Here is a 24475-nt window from a genome sequence, read left to right on the forward strand (position 1 = left end):
ATCATCCTTATAAACCTTAAAGCTTTAAACCTCTGCCCTAAGAAAAGTCTCCTGTATGAGCCTCGAGTGATGCCCCATGACTAGGGTGACCGCCTTTGATGTCCCGCGCTAGGTGCTGGATTGAGAGCAACCTGGAGTGGCACACGCAGTGGGGAATGGTACTCCTTAGGAGTTGGAACATTAAAAACCAAATTCTAGAAGAGGTGTCTAGGGGGTGGAAGGATGGCAAGACCAAAACAATCACCAATTCTCTTGAGATCCCAGCATCTTTGGCAGCCGGATTTCGTTATTACGTGGGCCCCCTTTTCTTTCTGTAAAGGTGGTGGGGCAGAGGGGACCAGAGGGCTGGGGGAGTAGCCCATTTATCCTTTAGTGAGGTTGTTTCTTCTTGTAGAGCTGTCTGACTCCAAACGTCAACTCTCTGGGGCTGCAAAGAACCCAGGCGAACCCCCAGAGAGGAATTCCCTGTGATAAAAGCAGTATGAGTTCTCTTCCTCTATTTCCCACCCCCACCCTGGGGGCAGGGGAGGGGAAGGAACTGGATGATGTGGGTGGGGAGTCCTTAACCCATTATTTTTGTGTGATCTGCGATCTCTGGGAATGGTTACAAATGAAGATGGAAACCACACTCCTGGAGCCTCTGGGCCCATGGGTGGTAACTGTGGGTTGCTGAAGTGTAAGTCTCCTTGATGAATTGCCAAGATCCTTGGTCTGTGCGCTCATTGTTACCACACAAATGCAAGATCTGAGTTTCACTGAAATTGGTTCACTCCACCATAGGGGAGGACAGGCAGGGACTGGAGATTTCTTAAGCAATCGACCCATGTATCCTTCAGGCCCATATTAGAGTGATGGATGACCAGTGTGCCTGTCCCATGATGCTTAGAAAATTTGTTCTACCATCTTCCTAAGTACTAGTAACCAAAGTTCCTCTAAAGACCTTACTCTGCTCACAAATTTGTCACTCAAATAGGTTTGCAGGTGGATAAAGACTTCTGGGGCCAAAGCCCATCCCCACACTTCCCTGGTTATGTTAGGAGCTTGTAGGGTGGCCTAGAGAAGCCTAGCCACAGGCTGGATTGACGGGGATCAGTTGAGCAGAGCCTGGGCCTCCATTACCAGTGAAAGGGTAAGAAACCAGTCCAGGCTGACAGAGGAAAAGTCAGCCCTATTCTCCGTCACTCATCAGACTGCCAGAGCAGACACGGATAAAGCTGCAAAGTTAACAGGAAGCTATCCTCCCAAGGTCACCGCGGCAGCCTACAGTATCCTAATCACTCATGCCTTTGAGTGACTGCTGCTTTCTTTTCAGTGACAGCCCCAGCCTTGCATTTTACTCCTGCCACCTTGAACCAAAATCACTGTCAGCCTTTGTGACTAAAATCTTGGGCTGCCAGAATTTTGCAGTCTGCAATCCTATCAGTAAGAAAGAAACTTTCCACTCTTGCCTGGAAAACCTGAGCTGCATGAGTCACTCTGACACAGAGAGGCAGCTGCAGCTTCTACCCTAGATTCAGAAATCCTGATAGGGATTTTCAGGCCCAACAGTCCATGCTTTTCCTTAACTTTGCAGTTCAAGGGATCAGGACTGACTCTACTTCCCAGTCTGGGCTTGATCTTGACCCCTTTATACACAGCCTGCTTTGCTTTGAGCCTGTCCCCATGATGCTTCTTTCATATTCTACCTACACTTCCACCCCTCCCCAAGTCCTCCCATAATCTTGTCTTTCTTGCTTTGATGAGATGCCCCTCATCAAACCACTGTACCTCTGGTGTTTGGTCTCCCTGCTACAAGACAGTAAACCTAATCTTGTTGGTCCACAAAACTTGTTGATTCATCAAATGGGCTAACGTGCTGCAGAGTTTGAGAACCTCTGCTCTTTTTCACTGGTTTGTGGTAGAGGCTATGGTCCAAACTGCTGTTGAAAGTGAGCTCTTGTTACCAGCCTCAAAGGGGGAAGAAGAAAACCCCAGGTCCCAAAGAGGTGAGTGATTTGGCCTGAGTCATCAAATAATGACAGACAAAACACAGCCCTCCCTAAAGAGTTTCTGGGTGTCAGAAATTTTAACCATATTATCACTAAAATTCAACACAACCCTGAAATAACCCAGTATAAAGATGAGAAAAACAGAAAAGTTAAGCAAATTATGCAGGATAATTAAACAGGGAGTTGGTGACAGTCAGGCTTCAAACCCAGATAGGTGAACCCAGTCCTCTCCTTTTGTCACAAAAGCAAACTACACCACCTCTTTCACAACCTATGGCTCCCTAGGAAAGTCAACTTCTTTTGAGTAGATCTCTTGGAATCAGTCAAGAGCTTTCTAGGTGTGAAGAGTCTTCCTAAATGTTCGCCCCAAAGGCTCAGCACATATTCCTGCCAAAGGAAAAGCAAAACCAGAGACAGCCACTGTGGTAGACACTGTGTGTACCCAGCACCCATTTACCCCTTACCTGCTCCCCATGATATAGACTAATAGCCACCCCTTCCTTACACAGCAGATGTGCTTCTGGAGAATCCCCAGGGATGGGCAAGGAGTCATCTTATACCTTTTGCCTCCATGGTTTCAGAAGCCCAGCTATAATCCAATTAGCAGGTGGCATTCTCCTGACAATAACAAATGACTGGGCATGTGACTTCAAATAGACAATGATGTTCAAGGTAAGACTTGGGGAGAGCTTCTGGAAAAAAAATTTGAGATGTTATCTCAAATAGAATAGAATAGATGTTATCTCTTCCTCTGGATATTGTAGGGTACAGACATAAGCCTGAAACTGCAATAGTCAGCTTGTGACTACTCAAGGATCAAACTAACAGGAGATAGGACAGCTCAAGAGAGAAATGGAGTGGGAACCTTGATTGAACCATGCCTGATCTCCACTCTGCCAATGGAATTCTTAAGTTATATAAGCCAATAAATTCCACCCTGTGGTTTATATTATATTTAAGTTGGATTTTCTACTGCCTACAAACAAAAGCATCTAAACCGACATACCCTTTTTTGGTGACTGAGCTGCAGCTCTGAAGACCCGGAGATAGTCTCAGCCACTCCACATGACAGCCTCAGGAGCAGGTGAGGATATCCATCACACTCCTAGGCATCCCCTGTCACCACTGGAGGACAGAGTCCCCACCCTCAAGCTGTTAGGGCTGGAAGAAAATTCAATCCTTATGTATAGTTTCTTCCAGGTAAGGAGATGGAGTCTGTGAGAAGTGACAAACCGAGTCAGAGCCCTAGTGGCAGGACTCCCAGTACAGTGCTCTTCCCTCCCCACTGTGGCACCTCAGCTCTCCACAGAGCCAGCAAATGCTCTCAGGAGACATTTGGCTACCTGTTCTGTGGCCACCTGGCCTGCTTACAGATGCCCCTTTAAGGGCAGCATGGGGTGTCATGAGTGCTGGGTGTTATATAAGACTTGACGAATCACTGACCCCTGCCTCTGAAACCATTACACTATATATAAATGAACTGAATTAAAGTTTAAAAAAAATGACAGTGCCACAGGGGGAGGATTACTATTATTACAAATATACTTTGAACATGTGGCTTTAAATCCTTTCATTTTCAGAGCCGTTCAGAAACCCTTTGCAATAGTCAGAGACAGGCCCACCTCTAATATTGTGGGATCTGGTTACAAGATACGACATATCTAAGTACTTACGTTAGAATCTAACAAACTATTACCAAATATGTCTCTCTGCTTACTTGACAGTCACACTTTCATAAGACCTGGAAGGCTGGGTTTGATTCTGGAATATTTAGATTCCTCAAAGCTCCGTGGTGGCACAAGGAGGGCAAGGACCAGCCCACACAGAGTGGGGCTTCATGTGTGTCTGTGTGGAAATCCCAGCCTGCGTATCCAAGCCCCATCTATAACCCCTAAACACAGCTTGTCCCTGGCCACCCAGGTGTGTGCAGGTCAAACTCAGACATGTGGAAGAGGGCTGCTCAGGCTCAGGACCACCTGGCTGGGAGCTGTGGTCTCCCGGGTACCTGGATCATGGTCTGGGAGAGGGGTGCACAAGCTCCAGTGGGCGGGTCACCTTGGCCTCATAGACTTCCTGCCCTCTGGGGAGGGTCATGGCCAGAGGAGGGCCAGATTGGTGCCCTTCATGGCAAGGGACCCAGGACAGGGCCTCTCGTGTCCAGGTCTAACTAAGGGCAGTGTTGGAGCTCCATCCGGTTTTAAATGTGGTCCTAAAATAAGGCTGGAGTGGTGCTGGGTTATCAAGACCAGGCTTTGCGGCCTTAGGTAAGTCCCTCTGTAACTCTCAACGTCTGTTTCCTCCCTTGTCCCTAAGGGGGTGGTAGTGCTCCACATCCTGGAACCCTTTGCAAAGCCTGGGTGGCAGTGAATTCAGACCCCTCATTCCAAACAGAAGAGAGAGCCACACTGGGGAAACGAACTGCTTGTATTTCTTGATTTCCCATCCAGAGATCCCAGCATGAAGGTATAGTTTTACATCCCCATGGTGTGCAGTAGAGGCTGAGGGAACTGGGCTGACCAGTGTGCCCCACCTGGGGCTGATCCCATCTACTGCAGACCACTAGTGACAGCCTGCTGGGCCAGAAGCCCCTGCCTACTGAGTCCCCAGGACTCAGGCGCACTAAATAGCTTCGTACAAGAGCCCCGAGGTGTCCCTCCATCTAGTAACAAATAGACAAATCCCATTTGAGGTCTGCCGTGGGGGAGACATCTTTCCAAAACAAAGCTAAGCCCCACTCAGGAAAGTTGGTGGTACAAGGCCGCTCACCAAAAGCCTGGTGAATGAGCCTGCAGAATCGTGGGGGGCTCAGGCACACAGACACACAAGGGCAAGACACAAAGGGAAGGTCCCAGGATGCACACAGGAGTCAGCAGGCAGCCAGGAGCTGGAGCTCAGGACAGAAATGGTCTCTGCCTGGGACAGGCACTCAGTCAGAGGCCCTCCCATGGGGGAAACCCAGAGGCGTGCTTTCCTAAGGACTGGAAACACCAAAAGCCAGGTATAGACTTTGGCGGTCACCCTCTGGTAGTCAATCTCCTGAACAAGAAACGGACATAAGGGGCATTCACAAGACAGAGGTCAAGGGCGCAGAGAGCCACGAGGTCAATATGGCGCTGGGGATAGTGAAACCAGAAGAGCTACCCCTTTGGGAGACACTGAGAAGAAGGCCACTGCTCCACTATTGTTCATGTGCTGAGCACCCCAGCTGGGCCTCTACCTCTCCCAGGGCCAGAGCACCGTTTTGGTGGCTTTCTCAGGACGTTTTCACAGTTGAGTCTCTTCTTGGGGAAGCTGTATCCACACGAGGCTGTGCTGGGCTGTAGCCGGTTGAGGGGTTCCTCAGTGGGTCCGAGCCGGGAGCCATTTCAAGAGAACAGACCTACCTCCCCACTTCATGGCTCACGGGCCTGGAGACACCTGACGGCCAGCTGCCCTTGGTGAGAAGGCCCATGTTTCCAGAGGTCAGAGGAGCGCAGAGGCCTGTATACCAGATGCCCCAAGTGGGATAAGAACAAATTCCAAAGGCCCGGCAGGTCTAGGCAGGGCTAACAGTTCTAAGCCAAGTCCATGGTCTGGGTCAGTAACATTCCAGAAAAGAAAGGGCACTGTAGGTTTGGCTATTGGGCAGGATGGTAGCAATGGGGAAGAGTTCCCAGGTCGGGCATGTGGAAGGAAGGTTTTCTGGGACTTTGGATTAAGACAGGATGCAGTAGTCCTAAGTTCTTCCAGTTGGACTGAGTTACAAGCATGTCTTATCATCAAGAGTTTGTCCTTGTTTTTGTCACACGAAGGTGGTGGAAACTGGACCAGGATGGTGTGAAGTCAGTTTGCCCAGGGGGGAGGAGCTGCTGCCGGTGATGTAGGACACAGCCCTCCTCCTCCTCCTCCTCTTCCTCCAGGCCCTCAGGTGAAGTAGCGGCAGGATGTGGAGTCGATGTAGCAGTACGGGGTGCACTGCAGGTCTCCATATGACCTGAGGGGGGCAGACAGGGGTCAGGGCGCCCACGTGCCAGTGGGCAGGAGAGCTCCTGCCCAGCCCTCACGAGCATGCCAGGTTCTGAAAGGCCACCTCTGGTGACTTTTGGTCAAAGCTCATCAGACAGCAGCCACAGCTGCTACCTTTTCTAAGGGTTCCAGAGAGACTGTTCTCATTCTCATTTGGGGTGAGAGGCTTGGGGCAGTCGAGTCCACGCCTTGGGGGCTTTTGCCCAGAAGCCCAGCTGAGGGATCTGAGTGGAAAGAGTTGGTAACCTTGTTCTTAACACAGCATCTCTGAGAGAATCACTCCCTTCTCAAGACCTGGAAGGTTTCCAGTGCTGTCCATTAGATCATACTGTAGTGATGCAAATGTTCCATTTCTGTGCAGTCCAATATGGCAGCAACTAGCCATATGTGGCTATTGAGCTCTTAAAATAAGATTGGCATGACTGAATAATTAGATTTTTAATTTTATTTAATTTTTAAATTAATTTAAATTTAAATAGCAACATGTGGCTGGGGGCCGCCATATTGGACGGTAGTTTATACTTCCATTAGCCCAACTGCTAACCCTGAGACCATGTGTTATACATTATACCATATTCACAAGCGTTCTCTGAGGCGTCTAGAAATTAGATGAGTAATCACAGCAAGCCAGTGGGTAAGCCCTGGGCTCTATACAATCCTGAACTCCATGTCCAAATGTCTATATTGAGTTGTCTCCATGAAACCATCAACCAACCAGCTCAAACCTGCCAATGCTCTGTCAGGTAAGGTGTCCTTCATAGTCTGGAGATGTATGTTGGAAGCCCTCCATACTTTGGAGATAGGGAAGTACATAAAGATATAGAAGGGGGTCCTGGCCAAGCCTAAAGTGCTTGTTTTGGGGTGACTATAGGTCTGTAGTTCTCCCAGCCTGGTTTGATATGTTAGTGTGTGTTTGGGGAGCGGACATTGAGGAGACCTCCTTGGAAGAGAGAGCAGAGAGAAGGTGACAGAACAATAGGCCTGGTGTCTGTTTCTCAGCTCTTGGCCTGGGTCCAAAGAACAGGGCTGAAAAGGAATGCTAAAGAGACTGGACTCCTGAGGGACTTAGAAGGTGTGAGGGGGCAGTGATCCACTCTGGAGCCAAGGGAGAAGCAGGAACTGAGGGAGGAACAGTCTTCCCATTTCCCTTAGAATGCTATACAATGCTGGTGTTGTAAGGATTAAGGGGAATGTGGTACCGTTTTGCATTTCTTAGGAGCAGTGGCCAATGATCCTCAGTTGACTTCGGGGACATCAACGTGGAGGTCAAGACACTAGAATACTTGTTCTGAGCAATGTGAACACCCACTGGAGAGTCCCAGATATAACTAGAGAGGTCCTTGAAGGAGACACTAAGTTCCTGGGGTTTTCCTGGAGGAGCCATGAGCCAGCAAAATTAGATATTAATGCTGGTGTGATCTCATTTTCACCCACAGCCTCAGGGGTCAGGGGCTGTCCAAGAGAATTCAGGTTATACAGATGATTAGATTCTTGGGAATGGCCTGGTCTCTCCAGCCTCCACTAGGCTTCCTCTAGACCCACTCTCCAGAGGACTAATGTGGTCATGGTAGCCACTGGGGATGGGAGCTTTTTTCCTGGGGGCAACTGCTGAAATAGGGGGCGCCCAGGGGCCCAGGGCAGAGCTGGTCACTGTCTCAGCTCAGCCGTGGTGGCACTCAAGCACTCTGGGAGGACACATGGTGGTTAGGTGTTTATGGCCTGACTCCCCTAGGTGAGCAGGGACCACGTGTTAGCTGTCACCATACCTCAGTGTTTAGAAAGTACAAGGAACATAAGCACTAAAAAAATCTTTGTGAAGGAAAGAAGAGGAGACAGGCAGAGAGGGAGACAGGGTGTCATAATAGCACGTGAGGCGATCCCTACCCAGGAAGATAGGTCTCACACGTCAGGTAGCCAAAGTCAGAGCCGTCACAGTCCTCCACGCCCTTGTGCTGGTGACCATCTCCACAGTAGGCCCGGTGACAGCCTGAGGGACACAAGGAAGTAGCCCTGAGAGGGGCCAGGGTGGGACAGGCTTACCTCAACCTGTAAGGACTGTGTGGCTTGAAGGGTCCGTGCAGAGTACGTGCCCGCTTGAATGGACTTCCATGAAGCTTTAGTGCATCCACGGACTGCCCCTCATACCCCCAAATCCCACACCAGAGAATAAGGAGATCCAGGCTCCAGTCCACTCCAGTGACTCATTAGCCAACAGACAGAGAACAGGCCACTGGGCTTCTCTGAGCCTCCATATCCCTACCTCAAGCCTGCAGTGAGGACACCACCTCCTTCAATGGGGTCTCTGTTCTCACGCAAGGGAAGCATCTTGGAGTCCAAGCCCCACTCCCATTTTACAGGGCTTTGAGACCCCATCAGTTCCTTCTTGCTGTGTGATCTATCAGACAGTATCTGTGCCAGGGGCAGAAGGGACTCCAGGCAAAGCCGGCATGCCAGGGAGGACCATCCCGGCGACTGTCATGGGAAGTACAGCTCCACCGAGAGGGCGCCAGCTGCCTCTCCGCCCCACATCCATCCCTGTGCACACTGTCCTCACTACGCCACCCCATCAGCCTTCCCTGAGCAAGGAAGGAGACTTTGCATTTACACATCCCCAGTCCTGAGCTGGGGCCTGGCTCCGCACAGCAGGGGCTGGAAAATACTTCAGTGGAGGGATGTTGAACCCTTACTCTACCTGGATGATCCAGTGCACATTAGTGCACAGAATCTCTGAAAACCTGAGCGGTCATACCCATTTTTTTGGTTGAGGAAAGCGACAGCTGGAGCTGTGAACCACCTTCTATGCCCCCTGCTCACTGAGTAGCCTCCTCTCTGAGCATCCCAACTCTGTTTTGTCTCACTGTAAATCTCCTGCTTTCTATCTCCCCTCCTGCTTTTGTTGCATGACTGGAAATAGAAGAAAAGCAAACCCTCCAGGGCTATGCCGCCCACCTGTCCCGGTAGCATCTCATCAGCCTGAAGGCAGCTGCCCTGAAAAGGGGCTTTGCCACTACAGCTCCATCTGGTAACACTGCCCGATTCAAATTCTTGGCTTCTCCCTTTAGTCCTTCGCTCTGCATCACCTTTATCTTTTGATAAACAATGTGGACTGGAATGTGGGTTTTGTCCAGAAGTAGGATTCAGGAAAAGGGAGCAACTGGTGGCTTCTCTGGGGGCAAGGTCCTTGACACTAACCCCCACTAACATGCTTGGGCAGTGGAAGTCCACATGTGGCCTGAATGGCGGGGGGTGTTGTCCCCACAGCAGCCCAGGTGTTCCCTCTCTGGCTCTAGAACTGTCCAGGGGCTCGCTCTCAGCCTCTCCCCACCCAGTGGCACTCTGCTCTTCAGAACCCCCCAGATGGGCCCCACTCACTGATGCAGTCATCGTCCACATTGTTGTTCCCATCATCACACTCCTCCCCGGGTTGTAGGACCCCATCCCCACAGGAGCCGTGGTGGTCTACAGTGTAGTCCACAGGGTAGAAAGGAGTCACCTGGCCAAAGAAACACATGACAGTGACCAGGGATGGCATGGTGACAGCTGCAGGCAGGACAGGTCATTGGTACTGGGGCCAGAGGCTCTGGGTCTGTGGGGCCCTCCTCCTGGGGTGGGAAGAGGCACTCCTCTCCTGCTGCCCAGAGCTCTGCAGCTGACAGGAAAGTGGGACAGATCAAGACAGCAGCCTAGCAGTGTGGGGATCGAGCCCATGTGGAACCCTGGCTCAGAGAGGAGGTTCCATGTGGGGAGCAGGGACACAGAGAACTGCTCAGAAGCAGAGCAAGGGAGGTTGCCCAATCCTTCCATGGGAACAGACTGCAGAAAGCTCTGTGCCAGGCCCAACTGTTGGCCCTTCTTTCCTCTAATGCTGTGTGCCCTTTTGGGTTTGGCTATGTCCGGATTGTCTGCCTCAGGGTACCTGGATGGGGAGCCAGCCAAGGCTGTCCTTGAAGTACAGAGATCTCTGGTCTTTGCGGAAGGCAATGGCGTTGTGGGTGTTCAGCCTTTCAAGCTCCTCCTGGTTGTTGACTACAAAAATCTGCCAGAGAACACATTGGTGAGGATTTCAGAAAACACTTCTATAGGGGGCAGGGGGAAAGCTGGAGGAGGAAACAGAATCTCTATCCTTGGGCTGGTTAACAGCCTGGTTCCTCCCTGAAATAGGGAGGAAGGTCTTGATTCCCACATCTTCTCAATCCAGTTCCAGCTCCCTGAGTTTGCAATAAGACTATCCATGATTTGGGGCACGTGGGTGGCTCAGTGGGTTAAGCATCTGTCTTCAGCTCAGGTCATGATCTCTGGGTCCTGGGATCAAGCCTCACATCAGGCTCCCTGCTCAGTGGGGAACCTGCTTCTCTGTCTCTCCTTCTGACCCCCACCCCCCACTGTTCCTTCTCTCTCTCTCAAATAAATAATATCTTTTTTTAAAAAAAAGACTATCCATGACTTAAATTTTTAAACTTAAACACTTAAAATGCTTGTAAGACTTAAATAAAAAGATTTAATCATCTAATTATTAATTTATCATCTAATTAAGTAATTCAACATCTGGAAATTATTCTTAATGAAATTGTTATACTTGAAGGTGTTCGTTATGGTTTTATTTACATTACTGAAAAGCTTGGGAGAGCCCTATAAGTATCCGAAAATAGGACGCTGGTTAAATAAATCACAGCACAGCTGCGTGTTGGATGGATGTTAATGCGTCCACTCAAAAGATGAACTGATGTCCAGGGTTATCTCAAGATAACCCAAGGGAGGGTGGGCAGCAGTGAGTGGGTGTAAAGAGGAAACACGAGTTGCCAGGAGTTGATAAATGTTGAAATTGGGTGAAGGGTACATAGAGGTTTATTACACTATTTGTTCCACTTTTGTATTTACTTAAAATTTTAAATATTTTTTTGTTTCTAAAAAAAGACAAAGAAAATACTCCAAAATGCACCTACAACCAAATGGACAATTTAGTTTCCTACTTTTGATTTTCCTTTATTTTCCGATCTCCTATAATGAGTATCTGTCAAGTATAATGGGGACATCAATCTTATTAAAAGGCTCTTAAAAAGCTCTCAGAGGATCAGGTGAGAGGTCCTGAAGGATAACCAGCCCAGATTTGTCCCAGGAGCCTTACCACAGGAACGTGAGGCAAACTGGGCCCAAAGACGGATTCCCTATAGGAAGGGTTATTCGCATTTGTAGGAGTTCCACAAAGACAGCTTCCTGGAGGCCCGGGAAATCCTCGGTCCCCTTTGGGTCCCATCACAAGTTGTCCTAGGAAGTAACAGATTGCTGAGTCACTTGAGTGAAGGAAGAGAAAACCAAATAGCCCAGGGAGACTTGAACAAACTTCCCAACAGAAAGAAGGTCAAAGTCCACAGTATTTTCGGGTAGGCCTGGGGGGAGAGGTTCAAAGAGACTCTTATTCCAATGTGTGGAGGAGGTGATGTTCTCTGTGGGTCCCTTAACCATGCTGGGTGTTGTAGCACCTTTCCCAACCGTCCCTCCCTTCACTTTCTCTATATTTCAGAAACAGGTAAGACATTCTACTTCCCTGACTACCTTGCATTCAAGGTCTGCGATGGGAGAAGGGTAGGCATCTGGGAAAGTCTATCCTGATACAGGAAAAACATTGCTGGTAAGAGACATAGTTTCCTTCTCATTCCTGTCTAGAAGACAGAGAAGATGTCTGGTGCTGCAGCAGCCATATTGCAACCATGAAGTAACAAGTATGAGAAGAAAAACCACACACAGAAAAGACCAGAGGCTCATGGGACATGGGACCCTAACAATGACCCTTAGAGGATGAACGGACACCAGCCGTTGTCCACTTCTGGACTTCCTTGTTATGTGAGAAAAACAATCCCCTTTTTGTTTAGACTATTATTAACAGGGACTTCTTGCTGATGAACACATTGCTAATTGATAGCTCTTATTATTATTTTTATTCATTTTATTCTGTTCTTCTATGTAAGATCTTTATAAAGGAATTTCTGAAGGTGGGTTTCTTTGATTTCTTATGGAAGAAAATGGCGTGTTTGAAAAGGCTCCACCTACTCATTGTCCCCTGACACTGAGAAGAGCGTCCTAAACATATATGATCAGAAAATTTACTCCCTGCAGTGTGGGTGGCCTGCTAGGGTAGAAGTTTTCACCCTGACTTTCAAAGGCCCTGATGCCCAGGCCAGAGCCTAGACTGATTCCATCAAGAATGCTGAGAATAGAATCCAGGCATCTGTGCTTTTAAAAGCTCTCAAGCTGATACCAGCATACACTGAGGTTGAGAACTGCTGGTCTAAGGAAACAGTCTTTGCACAAGCCATTCCCCCACTAGATTGTTCTCTCTTCACCCTCTATGCCCCCCTCTCCAAGTGCCTCCTAACTTGCTCCTGACCTGGGTTCCAACATCACTTCCTCAGGGAAGGCTTCCGAATGCTCACACTCAGGCACGTTCACCTTGGATACAATTTCATAGCTCCCCATGCCTCCTCTTCTCAGCACATCAGTTTGTGACTTTTGTACCTTGTGAGATTATGTGATGAAGGGCAATCTCCCCCAGTAGAATGTAAGATCCACAAGGGCAAGGTTGGTGCCCATGTTCATTTACCACGACTGGACACACAGGAGGGGCAGGATACATGTTTGATGACTGCCTCACTGGATGAACGAATGTAGACTAACTGGTCTTCAGAAAAGGCTAAAAGTCACCATCAGGTTGGCTGGAAAGAGCTAGAGCAAGAGCCATTCAACAGGAAGAGAGGAAAGAGAGGGAACTCCTGGAGACGGAGAAAGGAAGTATGTCTCCTCCTGAGAAAGTAAGGGGGAGTCTGGAGACAAGGCAGTCTTTGCTTTCAAGTTGTCTAACTTCCAGGCTATCCAACAACAGGTGACACAGTTGGCAGATCCAGGCAGAAGGGCAGAATATAAAATGACCCCAGGGGAGAGGTCCGGTCAAGGCTCCAAGGAAGCAGCTTCAGCTAGAGGAAGAGACCCCAACGGGAAAACTCCCCACAACCCTGAGCGTTCCAGAACAGATAGGTCCAAGATCAGAATGATGCCAGCAAGGGAGGAAGGGAGGCTTGCCAACATTTTATCCCGGGTTGTGGTAGTTTGTTTGAAAAAGAAACATGCATCCAATGCTGCAGGAGGAGCTCAGCACAGCCCAGAGAGACAGAGACCCCACCGGCCCAGGAATACTCTGAGTAGTCGTCACGCGTGGAAACCAAAGTGGGGATTTCTAGAATGCGGAGGATGTGAGAGTAGCACTGGAGCAGGCTCTGGGACCCCAACCACTCCTCCAGTTCCGTGGCCTCAGAGCGATTCAGGAATTCATCCCATTATCCAGCTAGTAAGTGGGGATGCTGAAATGTGAATTCATGTTCTACCTAACGCTATGCCATTCAAGAGACAAACATCCAAGAATATCGATGCCTGCAGGAAGCTGGCAATTCCCAGGTACCACAATGATTCACTTAGACCCTGTCTGGGTGTGGAAGGACTCAGCCAAATTTGTAATTCAGTTACTGCAAATTACATCTTAGACACATTTTGTGTCTAAATTCCCTCCCCTGCCTCCCAGCATCTCTTTCTCTATAACTTGGGTACTAAAGAGCTCCCGCCCTCTCCACCAGCCCCAGCACCAGCCTGCCCCCCAGCACTGGGCACCAGAACCAGAGCCAGCCTCCCAACAGGACAACAGGATGGGGCAGGGTGCCTGCTTCCTGCCACCACTGCAGTTTTCCTGCAGCTTCCTTTCAGCTGTTGGAGGGCATCTGTCACCCCTGCCTGCTGGTTTCCTGCCAGGAGGCACTGAAGGGCATGGCAACTCAAGCTTCCCCAGCCTGGCCTCTCAGAGTGGGCTGAGTGGGCCTGGCTGATCCATCATCCCTTGTAGCCAGAGGCCTCAGCTCTCCATCATTGCCTTGAGAGCCTCCCATCACCATGGGCTGTGCAGTGGGAGTGGGCCTGAGATGGGAAATCTGGGTGAAAGAGGAGGCACCACAGAAACATCTCCACATCACCCCCAGGTCCCACTCTGCCTCTGCAGAGGCCACATGGCTGAATGGAAAGGTTTCAGGCCCAGGAGCCATAGAATGACTCTAGGCCACCAGTTACCTCTGTGACCTTGAGAAAGCCCCTCTTCTCTGAGGTTCAAAGTTCTTTTCTAGAAAGGGTGGTTTGGATAACACCAGGGTTGTTTGACCTGTGGTCCACAGAGCCCATGCATATCCCAAGATGGATTTGGGGCAGGGGTTCTAGAACTCTGTGAAGCAATGTACAGAATCTTGGATATAGATAGACAGCTTTTTCTCCTGAGTTGGCTTGGGATTTTTATCAGCCTTCAAGGGTAGTCTCAGGAATCACTTTTGTGGCCTGAACCCATTCTTGATAATAATCCAACTGGGCCCACGCTTAGGAAAGTTCTCTTTTAAATTCCTCCTTCCTCTTCTTTCCCTACCCCAAAGAGCAGGATTATTGCCCCATTTTCTTCAGTCCCTTCACTGAGAGGATCCCCAGAAAGGAAGTGACTCAAAAGAAGGCACGGGGAGGGGACAGGAATCAGAGATGGACTGCATCGGGCGCCTGGGTGGCTCAGTGGGTTAAGCTGCTGCCTTCGGCTCAGGTCATGATCTTGGGGTCCTGGGATCGAGTCCCGCATCGGGCTCTCTGCTCAGCAGGGAGCCTACTTCCCTTCCTCTCTCTCTGCCTGCCTCTCTGCCTACTTGTGATCTCTCTCTGTCAAATAAATAAATAAAATCTTTAAAAAAAAAAAAAGAAATGGACTGCATCTGGCTTGACTGCCATGCAGTAATGTGGGGAGACAGACTGAGAACCCAAGTGGCCCATGACCATAGACTGTCCATCCCACCTGCCCGGGACTGTGGTGATGCAAAGCCGCCTTGGCCACAAAAGTGGCCTCAAGGACCTGCCATCCAGCAGGAAGATGAAACTCCTCAGTTTTGTGAGCTGCTCAAGAGAGTCCCTTCCGAAGACAAAACTCAGTCCTCACACCACGTTCGTAGTCCCTGGGCCTGGCAGCTCATGATCACGGGGTTTGAGGGGAACATGACATGTGCCAGAACCGAGGAGGACGAGGACAGTGATGGACACTTGAACAACACGGGCTTGAACTGCACAGGTCCACTTACATGCAGTGTTTTTATAGTACAGTCCCGTGGTTGCATTTTCTCTTCCTTATGATTTTCCTCCTAACATTTTTTCCCTCCAGCTTACTTTCTTGTAAGAGTATAGTACATGATATATAGAACTGACAAAGTATGCATTAATTGACTCTTTGATATCCATAAGGCTCCCAGTCAACAGCAGACTAGTAGTCGTTAAGTTTTGGGGGAGTCACAAGTTATACATGGATTTTCGACTGACTGGGATCAGCGCCTCTCAACTCCACGTTATTCAAGGGTCAACCGTAGTTGGAAGGACCCCCATAAGGATCATCCAGTCAATTCACAGAAACAGATTATGTGGCATGGACACCTGGGCCGGTGGCGTCTCCACCTGTTTCCCCTAAGGGAATAGAAACAGGTGTGATAAGATACCTTATTGTTATACCAATTGATGTTTGTTTTCCCACTACTTTTTCCTCTCCTGATTTCAAAGAGGTAGCAAGACTTTGTGCTTTCTTGCCCTTGGTGAAAACAGATATGATGTGAAGACTGTGCCTTTCTGCCCTCTGTTCTCAGAAGAGAAAAGCTCCTAAATGGGGTAGCAGTATAGGAGGAGTGTGACAAGCGAAGGGGCTGGAGGGTGGAAGGGGGGAGATCACCCCAGACATGGAGTGACGGGGACCCCCTGCATCCTGGAGAAGAGGTAAGTTCTCAGAAGGAATGGCTGTGGGACCAGTCTTGGAAATGTTCTGACACCCAAGCATGGCATGAAGATGGCAGCCACCAGGCCCCCTTGGACCATGTGCCCTTGGAGAGCAGGCCTTTCAGAGGTGAACAGGGCAGATCAAAGGCTGGAGGGAAAACCTCTGAGGTTTTGTCTGCCATAATCCCCAGACTCTTTGCCCAACTCTTTTTTTGGCAGCTGAAGGAGTGTTGAGAACCCCAATAATGCCTGAGATTGCATTTTCCTGGCAACCCAGCAGGTTAGAATCTCAGAGCCAGCTTTAATTTGGTTTAAAGGATCTAACAAGTTATGACATTTCTTGACCATCCCATGACAGGGCTGTGAATATATTCCTATAAACACAGGAAGGAAAAGTGAAATGTAGAATTTTAAGATGCCTTTGTTTTCTTAAGAAAAAAAAAGGTAATAAAAATTGCTTGGATTCCTTTCATACAACAGAGGACAAAGGACCCTATGGAGTGAACAGTCTTCTCAGGCCCAGTGATGCTGTGTTTATACAGACAATGTGCCATGAAAGATCGTATGTGGAGCTGATGAAGGCACAAACTAAATAAAGGGTTTCGCTCATCAAATTAAACAAGGCAAACAAGGTAGCAGTGCTACTGTGCCCTCTTCAATGGTAGACTTTGATTTCTTTTTATGATTTCTTTGTGTGTTCAGAATAAACTAACAAGTACTCTTTGCTAAAACTACATAAGATAGAAGCTCTGCCACACCACATTTACTTCTAGGTTTAAGAGAACTGCTTGGAGTTGTGAAAGGTTTTTCTAGAAAAAGAAATTAGTTGATGAAATATGTGCCGGTTATTTTTCACATGAAGTATAAATGACATCACCAGTGTAAACATGGCTTTCTCCTCTGCTTTCTCTGCTTTCTCCTCAATTAGTTCTCTAAAATCCTACAACAGAATGAGGATGGTATTTACCTCTCTTGTGTTGAAGTAGAAAGAGTCAAACTGGAGAAATTTTGAATATATTAAAGTGCCTCTAGTAGTTTCTAATTCAAAACACTAGACAGACCTCTGCAGGCATCTCCTTGTGCCCTCTCTGGGGAGGCTGGCCAGGAGGGTGACACTGTAGATCACGTGAAGCAGAGTAGCTCTTACCTGCAGATGGGGGGCCCGGGGGGCCTGGGGGACCTGGACGGCCAGGTTGACCAGAAGGCCCAGGCTTGCCTGGTGGGCCCATTACTCCACTATCTCCCTTCTGCCCCTGACAGAGAGAAAGGCAGAGCCTGTTATGATAACATGACATGGCAAACTTCCTTCCCCATTTATGCCTAAATCAGGGACCACCTTGCACTTTGGAGCAGGAGCCCAGGGCAGGATGCTCCTGAGGCCTTGACCATCAAGCTCCTAAAAAGCTCAGGGCAGGGGCACTTGACTGACTCAGTCAGTGGAGTATAGGACTCTTGATCTCAGGGTCATGGGTTCAAAGCCCTATGTATGTTGGCTGTGGAGCGTATTTAAAAAAAAAAAAAAAAGATCTCAGGGCAAGTGACATTTGAGATTGTGATGGTTACAAGTTTACAGACATTACTTCTTGCTATCTCCGGGAAACACATGGCACATGCCTACTGAAAGGAACCAATCCAACCCTCTCCCCTCACCAGACAGAGGAGGAAACAGAGGCTCAGGAAAGAGCAGAGATTCACACAAGGCACCTAGCACTGAGGCAACAGACTTGTTGCCTAGGACTCGGGCCTTTGCTTCCTCATCAAGACCCTTTCTATTTTACCACAAGAGCCGTTTCCATCAAATGAGTGGCTCCCACTTGCTCTCAGGATAAAGACCCAGATCCTTATTTCAGCCTACAAAGTGCTGCATGGCTGGCCTTTCCAGTCTTCTAGTGTTTTTGGTCTTCAAGAGCACAACTTGCCTTTTATTTTGCTCCTCCTGCCCAAACTCCCTTTCCACGCCTCTGCCTGTTTAACTCTCTCCCAGCCATTAGCTCTCAGGTAAAGTGTCACTGCAGCACAGCCTTCTGGACCTTGCTAGACTCTGCCAGACCAAGTGAGTTCTCCTTGTCACAGGCTCTCAGAACTAGGCCCCCTTCCTTCCCGGCCTTTACCCAAATCAGAAACACACCATTATGTGTGCGGTCCTTTCATCGATGTCTCTGTCTGAGACATAGGCTCCCTGTGGACCAGAATTTGTCTTGTTCCCCAGACTAAATGGAGGAGGAGGAAGATGCTGACAACACAGAGGGGAAGTAGTTCTGCTGAGCTGGAAGTCAGGAGACCTGGGTTTTCATGTTGCCCATGAGACCCTGGGTCATGAAAGTCATTGTTTTGTGCCTCAGTTTTTCTCATCTATAAAATGGGGCCATTACATTAAACACACACATTTGTTGTGAGAGTAATAAAGCTCCTAGAGGTGAAAAAGTAGTTTGTGCAGAAGCAAGGGCTGGGGGTGGGGTCAAGCTATGATTGATAGCAACTGGCTTGGTTTCATCTTTTTCACGTGATTGGAAAATATCTGATTTCTAAAAGAGAGCCATACCTGGAGCTGTAGCCATTCCACACAGGATGTCTATCTTGCTGCCTGTTCTGAGAGGCTCAAGAGCAAATCTTTCCTCCTTAGGGCTGCTCTGAGGAATGACCCCAGAAACCAAGGTCTGTAGATGATTTGCTAATTGTCTGCTCTTGCACTGGGCCTAAACAGGACAGTGATTAATGCACGACATCTTTGACCTGGATCCCCTTTTGACACTTGTGCCTTGGCAGGCCTGCCCATGTAATGAAACATAATCTTCCCCAAGTCTGGGAAGCAGGGGGGCAGGGCACTCCTTTCCAATCACAACAGTGACGCATGACCTGCCGCTTTGTCAACGTGGCTCTGCGGTCTCTCCTGGCAATGTCCAAGGGGTTCTGAAATTCTTATTTATTTATGTATGTATGCATTTATTTATTTTTAGGAGTTCTAAAATTTTTAATATGGGACCTGTGACATCAGAGTTTATTTCCAATTCCATCCTGATGGAGGGTGCTCATGGTAACTAAGATGGGTCCCAGAATAGCAAAGGAGGTCACATCATCTTAATATAGCCACAGTTAAGTCTTGTTTTTCTAAAAACCACATCAGCTGACTAGAGTACAGGAAGTGCCTCAGCTTGAAGGAGCTGGAAGCACTCCTTGATTCTGACACCAAACAATGATGGAATATTCTGTGTATCAGAATAAGCCATGTCCCTATGAGCAAGACTCACCGAGCAGTGCTTTCCAGGAAAGGCATTCTTCTTTATTCCTTTCCTACCACAAAGCTTGGTGATGCCTCTCAAGGAAGTTGTTCTTATGAATATTATTATAAATCTTCACTGAAGATTTATTATAAGAGTAGAGAGCCATTTTCCCAAGCAGGTTGAAAGGGCACCAAAAGGATGGGCAAGTACTGAAGCATGAAGGTGAGGAGAGATATGTGGGGAAAAGCAGTTCTCAGCACTCCAAGTTCGAATACTGCCTTTGAAGCTTGTTTGTCTGAGGGGGTCACTCTACTGCCCTGACCTCAATTTCCTCATGGCTAGACTGAGGGAAGTGGATGAGATGATCTCTAAAATCCTTCTGGATCTGAAATTCTAATTTCCTGAAGTCCCTGCTGGACCTCTGATTCCAGGAGTTGGATTGACTTATGATAACCTCCAGAAACTCTTAGTACCACTGGCCCAGCAGCATTCCATGTAAAAGACTCTGTGGTAGGAAACTAATTCATGATTTAAAAAATAAAGGACCATGGTGGTCTACTAAGGTTAACAGCTAAAGTCTGTGCTGACTAGACAGCAGAGAGGGTTCGGAGCATGCTCAGCTTGTTTATAACATCCTGTAGGAAGGAGGAACCCATTTCTCTCAGCTCCTACCCATGGTCCTGGGGTAATTTTAAGATTGTTCCAATTGAATTATTTCAGGAAATAGCCTTCTTGGCTCAAGCCCTCACCAGGAAAAGACGAACACTGTCCAAGAAAAGCACCAAAAGGATGGACACCAGTAGGCTTCTTGAACCCCAAGCTGTGAAATCAGCAGTAGGGAAGAAAAAGATTTTCCCCTTTTTCTCCTTTTCCTGAGCCAAGATTTTAGGGAACTGTGGCATCACTGTGAAGTTATGGACATGCCATCCATTTAAAACTTTGAAAAACTGTACTGGACTACTGCGACTCCAGAAGTTATAGTGGAATTTGTATTATCCAGGTTGGAGCCTGTGTAATTCCCAAGTTCACTTGGAAAAGACCAGAATTGGTTTCATACTGTTACCATTGTTTTGGACCCTGGCCACATATTAGAATCACATGGAAGGGGCGCCTGGGTGGCTCAGTTGGTTAAGTGTCTGCCTTCAGCTCAGGTCATGATTCGAGGGTCCTGGGATCAAGCCCCATGTTAGGTTCCCTGCTCAGTGGGGAGTTTGCTTCTCCTTCTGCCTCTGCCCCTCCTCCAGTTCACGCTTTCTCTCTCTCTCTCTCTCTCAAATAAATAAATAAAATCTTCAAAAACAAAAACAAAAACAACCCAAAAAGAATCATGTGGAGAGCTTTAAAAAACAGCCAGCCATGCTGAAGCCCCATGCCAGGTCAATTATATCAGATGCTCTGGGAAGTAGGGCCTAGGCACTGGGGGTGATGAGAGGCAAACTTGGAACTACAACCGTTGCACCCAAGGCAGAAAACCTGTATCTAATCTGTCCCCAGCTTATTCTTCTAGATGCTTCTAGATGAGAACCACTGATCTAGCCTAAGGAAAGAATGAAAACATAAGAATGGAGAAAGGTTTGCACCCCAAAGATGTTCACCTCTCAGCATTATATATAATTTGGTTAGGCCTCTCTTGTCCAAGCAATCTACTGCTTACTTATTTACAAAATGTGATGCAGACATTTTAAAAAGATGTTTAAAAATGCTTAATGAGGGGTGCCTGGGTGGTTCAGTTGGTCGAGTGTCTGACTCTTGGTTTTGGCTTGGGTCTTGGTCTCATGATTATGGGATTGAGCCCTGTATCAGGCTCTGTGCTCAGCGGGGAGTCTCCTTGGGATTCTCTTCCTCTCTCGCCCCCTTTGCCCCTCTCCCTGCTCATGCATGCATGCTCTCTCTCTCTCAAATAAAAAAAATAAATCTTTAAAAAAACTCTTAATGAGTATGTGCGCTAATGAGCAAACGTGTATGCTGTGACTTTAAGTTACAGTTTTAGGATACAACAGTTATGTATTAGATATAAAAGACACAAACAACTAGAAAGTTCACAAAGAAATAACACTGGAAGGAAGTACACCGAAATGGTTATGTCTGGGTGTTAGGCCTTTAGATGACTTCCCTCCTATTTTCTGAATTTTTCAAGTTTTCTGTGATGATCATATATTACATTTATAATGGGAAAAGAAGTAAAAAGTTTACATACTGAACCAAAAAAGTAAAGGAATGCCTGTCCATTAGAGAAAAGATGAGAAATTTCTCTGAGGCACTGAATACAGCTCTAAAGCCAGCTAAGGCAAATGTACCTTCATCTTTCCTCTCCTTATCATGTCACATGGTTTGACACCAATGCCTGCTGACCAGGGGGAGTTCAGAATGAACAACTCCCCTAAGCCCTTAATAGCACCCATAAAAAGAGTGGAGTAACTTACAAATTGGGGGTCTGGTTCGGGAAAAACCACTGTATTGCTGAGACCCAGAAAACCCTTCAACAGCAAGGAGATATTTGGGCTGTTCTCCAAAACTCCATTTGTGTCTGGGACATTGAGGCAAAAAGCAAGTTTTCTGGATGAACAACCAGATCTGGCTTCTACTCCCAGTTGCTTTGGTTAAGACAGACCCATTCTTATGAACCAAGGATCCACTCTTGCTTCTGGCCTTGAACACAGTTTGAATGGGGTGTTCGCTTCCAGCTGCTTCAACCCTCGGTTAGCCTAGAGAAACAGGAGCTGCTGGAAGTGGTGTTCTTTCTGCCCACCAGTCTCGAGGACGCTGGGGACTGTGGCTATGGAATATCTGTGATGGGCTCCAACTGTCTGTCTCTCTATACCACCCACCTACCTGTCAGGAGGGTCTGACTTCAGGGGCGTGGTAAGCACTAGGAGCCTTACCGGCTTTCCTCGTTTTCCTGGTCTTCCCCTGGGTCCTCTGGGTCCTGTAATCCCAGGCTCACCCTTTGGACCCATTTCACCCTGGAAAGAAGAAAGAGAAGCAAAAGAGGAATTAGGCATGGGGGCAGGCACATCTCTGCAGGTCCATCTAATCATCAGTCATGAGGGCAGTGCACTTGATCATTCTAGACCTCTTGTGACTGGCCAATGTGGGAGACTGGGAAAGTGATGAGGTCATGTGAAAGGTAGATAGGTTTTTCAAGTAAGTGGAAGGAAAGGAGGAGGTTACCCTGGGTGGGTTATTTATTATCTCCGAGAGACAGCTCCTGGGCAGCACACATTTTGGTGTGCCAAGTCACCATCCTAAATGGCCAAAGTAGGACATTCCTGCATGTCAGCCACATGTTTGCCTGTCACATGGCACACTGCCAGGGAAAAACGCTTTCTCTTTTAGTGGAAATTGTGTGTTGTATTTTGTTTTGTTTATTGCATGAATTCCAATCAATGAGTTTTTGAATGACTGGACACAGTTTTGACAAATGTCATCTTTGGAAATTTTCTGCTCAGGTAATGACCTTTATTTAGGGTTATAAATTTCCCTACTCTTCTGTAGAAACTGGTTTGGTTCCAGCTCATTTTCATTTGAGTTAGATGAAAACTGTGGGGAAAAATGTTCCAGACATATATCCACATGCTCAATGTAATGATTGTAAAAGGCAGGAAAAGCAATGTCAACAATACCTTAATTGAAAAGCCCTACTCTGAGCTATCAGAACCAAAAGCACCAATTGCAGAATTCCATAGTTTCAGGCCAACTTTTGTCAAACCCATTTCTCCATCATAGTTTCTCTCCTTCCCCGTGTTCTTCTAGGATTCCAGGGCCACCTGCTGTTTTGGGTCAGGGACCCCACAGAGCATCATTCCTGCTTCCAGTTATCCCTCTGGAGCCCAGAATGCACCACCAGCAAGTTAAGTTTAAAAGAGCAACCATGAGAGTTTCTGTTAGTCAGCAGCTAGTGTCCATGAAAAGCTACCCCAGGCACTCAGAGAGAACAATAAACACCCAGAAGGCTCTCCACGTGGAAGTCAGAGGAAGTATAATACAGTGCACACTAATACAGAGTAAGGATGAAGCATAAATTCTGAAATTATGTCACTTGGCCAATGTAACAAATTTGTCCCTACCCAAGCCACTAACATCTTGCCACACCAAGAACTGTTCTTAAACCTGTGCTTTCTTTCCAGCCTGTCATGTCCCCCATCATCTAGGCAGTGAGAAAGTGTGGGAGGATAACATGGATTCTATGTTGTATAATTTTCCTTGGCTGTTTAGAGAGGGTCATGGGGTATTTTGTCTGGCTTGGAGAAAACAGCCGCATAAACGGTATAAGTGGTTTTGTTTTCTTTTTGTTTGTTTGTTTTTTAAAGATTTTATTTATTTATTTGACAGAGATCACAAGTAGGAGAGAGGCAGGCAGAGAGAGAGAGAGAAGAGAGGAAGCAGGCTCCTCGCTGAGCAGAGATCCCGAAGAGGGGCTTGATCCCAGAACCCTGAGATCATGACCTGAGCTGAAGGCAGAGGCTTTAACCCCCTGAGCCACCCAGGCGCTCCTCATTTTTTGTTTCTTTTTAAAGATTGGCAGAAGGAAGTGTGGCCCCTCTCTTCATCAACTGGAAGCAGCCAGTAAGTTCTTGATCTAATTTCTAAGACCTAATTATCGTTATCATATCATCTTTGTCTTAAAACAGCCTGCTGTGAAAGGGAAAGAGAACTCTAGATGGCAAATCAGGTAAATGGTGCAGAGGCCAAAGATGTTGTCATCCTTAATTCCACATTAATTTATTATTCTTTGATGTTCACTCTTGCACTGAATGAAAACCTAGCCTAAATATTTTTTAATCAAATTATTTTTTTTCCCTTTTAATGTTTCCTTTAACCTGCTTACGCAATTATTTATTTTTAACCCAACATTCCAGCTAGGGAATAACAGGAACAGAGTTTTTGACGGCTTAAGACAGTGATAAATAGTAATAAGAGATGACTGAAATTGTTTAAAGATGCTCTCCTGGCTGGAGGTCAGATAAAAATTGTTTATTTGAGTTTGGAAAAGAAAACTTTTAGGTAAACTTGAAAAAACCACTAGGATTCTAAGAAAGCATGCATTTGCATATTTGAAGAATACTATGCTCTGAGGCTTAGGAAAAATGACACCCACCCAGGTCAATGGATTTCAGTGTGAGGAACCACCATTACGACGTTAGATAGAGGAGTTTTCAGTGGCCAGTTAGGTATGCTCTCACACTCTCTCTTTATCCTGACACCTCCTCTCACCAACCCCCCATTCTTCCCCAGGCCCTAACCCTACATAGAAGTTTCCAGAAATCTGCCAGTCCATTGCTACTTTCATAATTTTTGTCATATCGGGATACCACTCTATTGTTAGTTGCTAGATATTTTTTCTTTAAGTCAACTGAATGAACTCCATTTTTAGCAAGCCTTGTTCCCAGCAAGATATCCATGAAATTCCACTAAATACTTAACTGTTTAAATAAAAAGATT

The 24475-nt window shown here is 47.4% G+C and overlaps 1 protein-coding gene across 3 annotated transcripts in view; it reads right to left on the reverse strand.

The window, feature by feature from the left end:
- Positions 1-5666: 5666 nt before the first annotated feature.
- The window catches only part of COLQ (collagen like tail subunit of asymmetric acetylcholinesterase), a 55159-nt gene continuing 36350 nt past the window's right edge, over positions 5667-24475 (reverse strand). For all 3 annotated transcript variants that reach the window (XM_032869738.1, XM_032869740.1, XM_032869739.1), the window contains exons 11-17: positions 21916-21996; positions 16960-17065; positions 11119-11258; positions 9910-10029; positions 9366-9486; positions 7878-7980; positions 5667-5961 (exon numbers count right to left, since the gene is read on the reverse strand). In XM_032869738.1, coding sequence (XP_032725629.1) covers positions 5892-5961; positions 7878-7980; positions 9366-9486; positions 9910-10029; positions 11119-11258; positions 16960-17065; positions 21916-21996 — 741 coding nt within the window. In that variant the 3' untranslated portion in view covers positions 5667-5891. The remainder of the gene's footprint in view (positions 5962-7877; positions 7981-9365; positions 9487-9909; positions 10030-11118; positions 11259-16959; positions 17066-21915; positions 21997-24475) is intronic.

Source organism: Lontra canadensis, unplaced genomic scaffold (assembly GCF_010015895.1).
Source record: "Lontra canadensis isolate GAN:19392208 unplaced genomic scaffold, GSC_riverotter_1.0 scaffold38, whole genome shotgun sequence".
Taxonomy (NCBI): Eukaryota; Metazoa; Chordata; class Mammalia; order Carnivora; family Mustelidae; genus Lontra; species Lontra canadensis.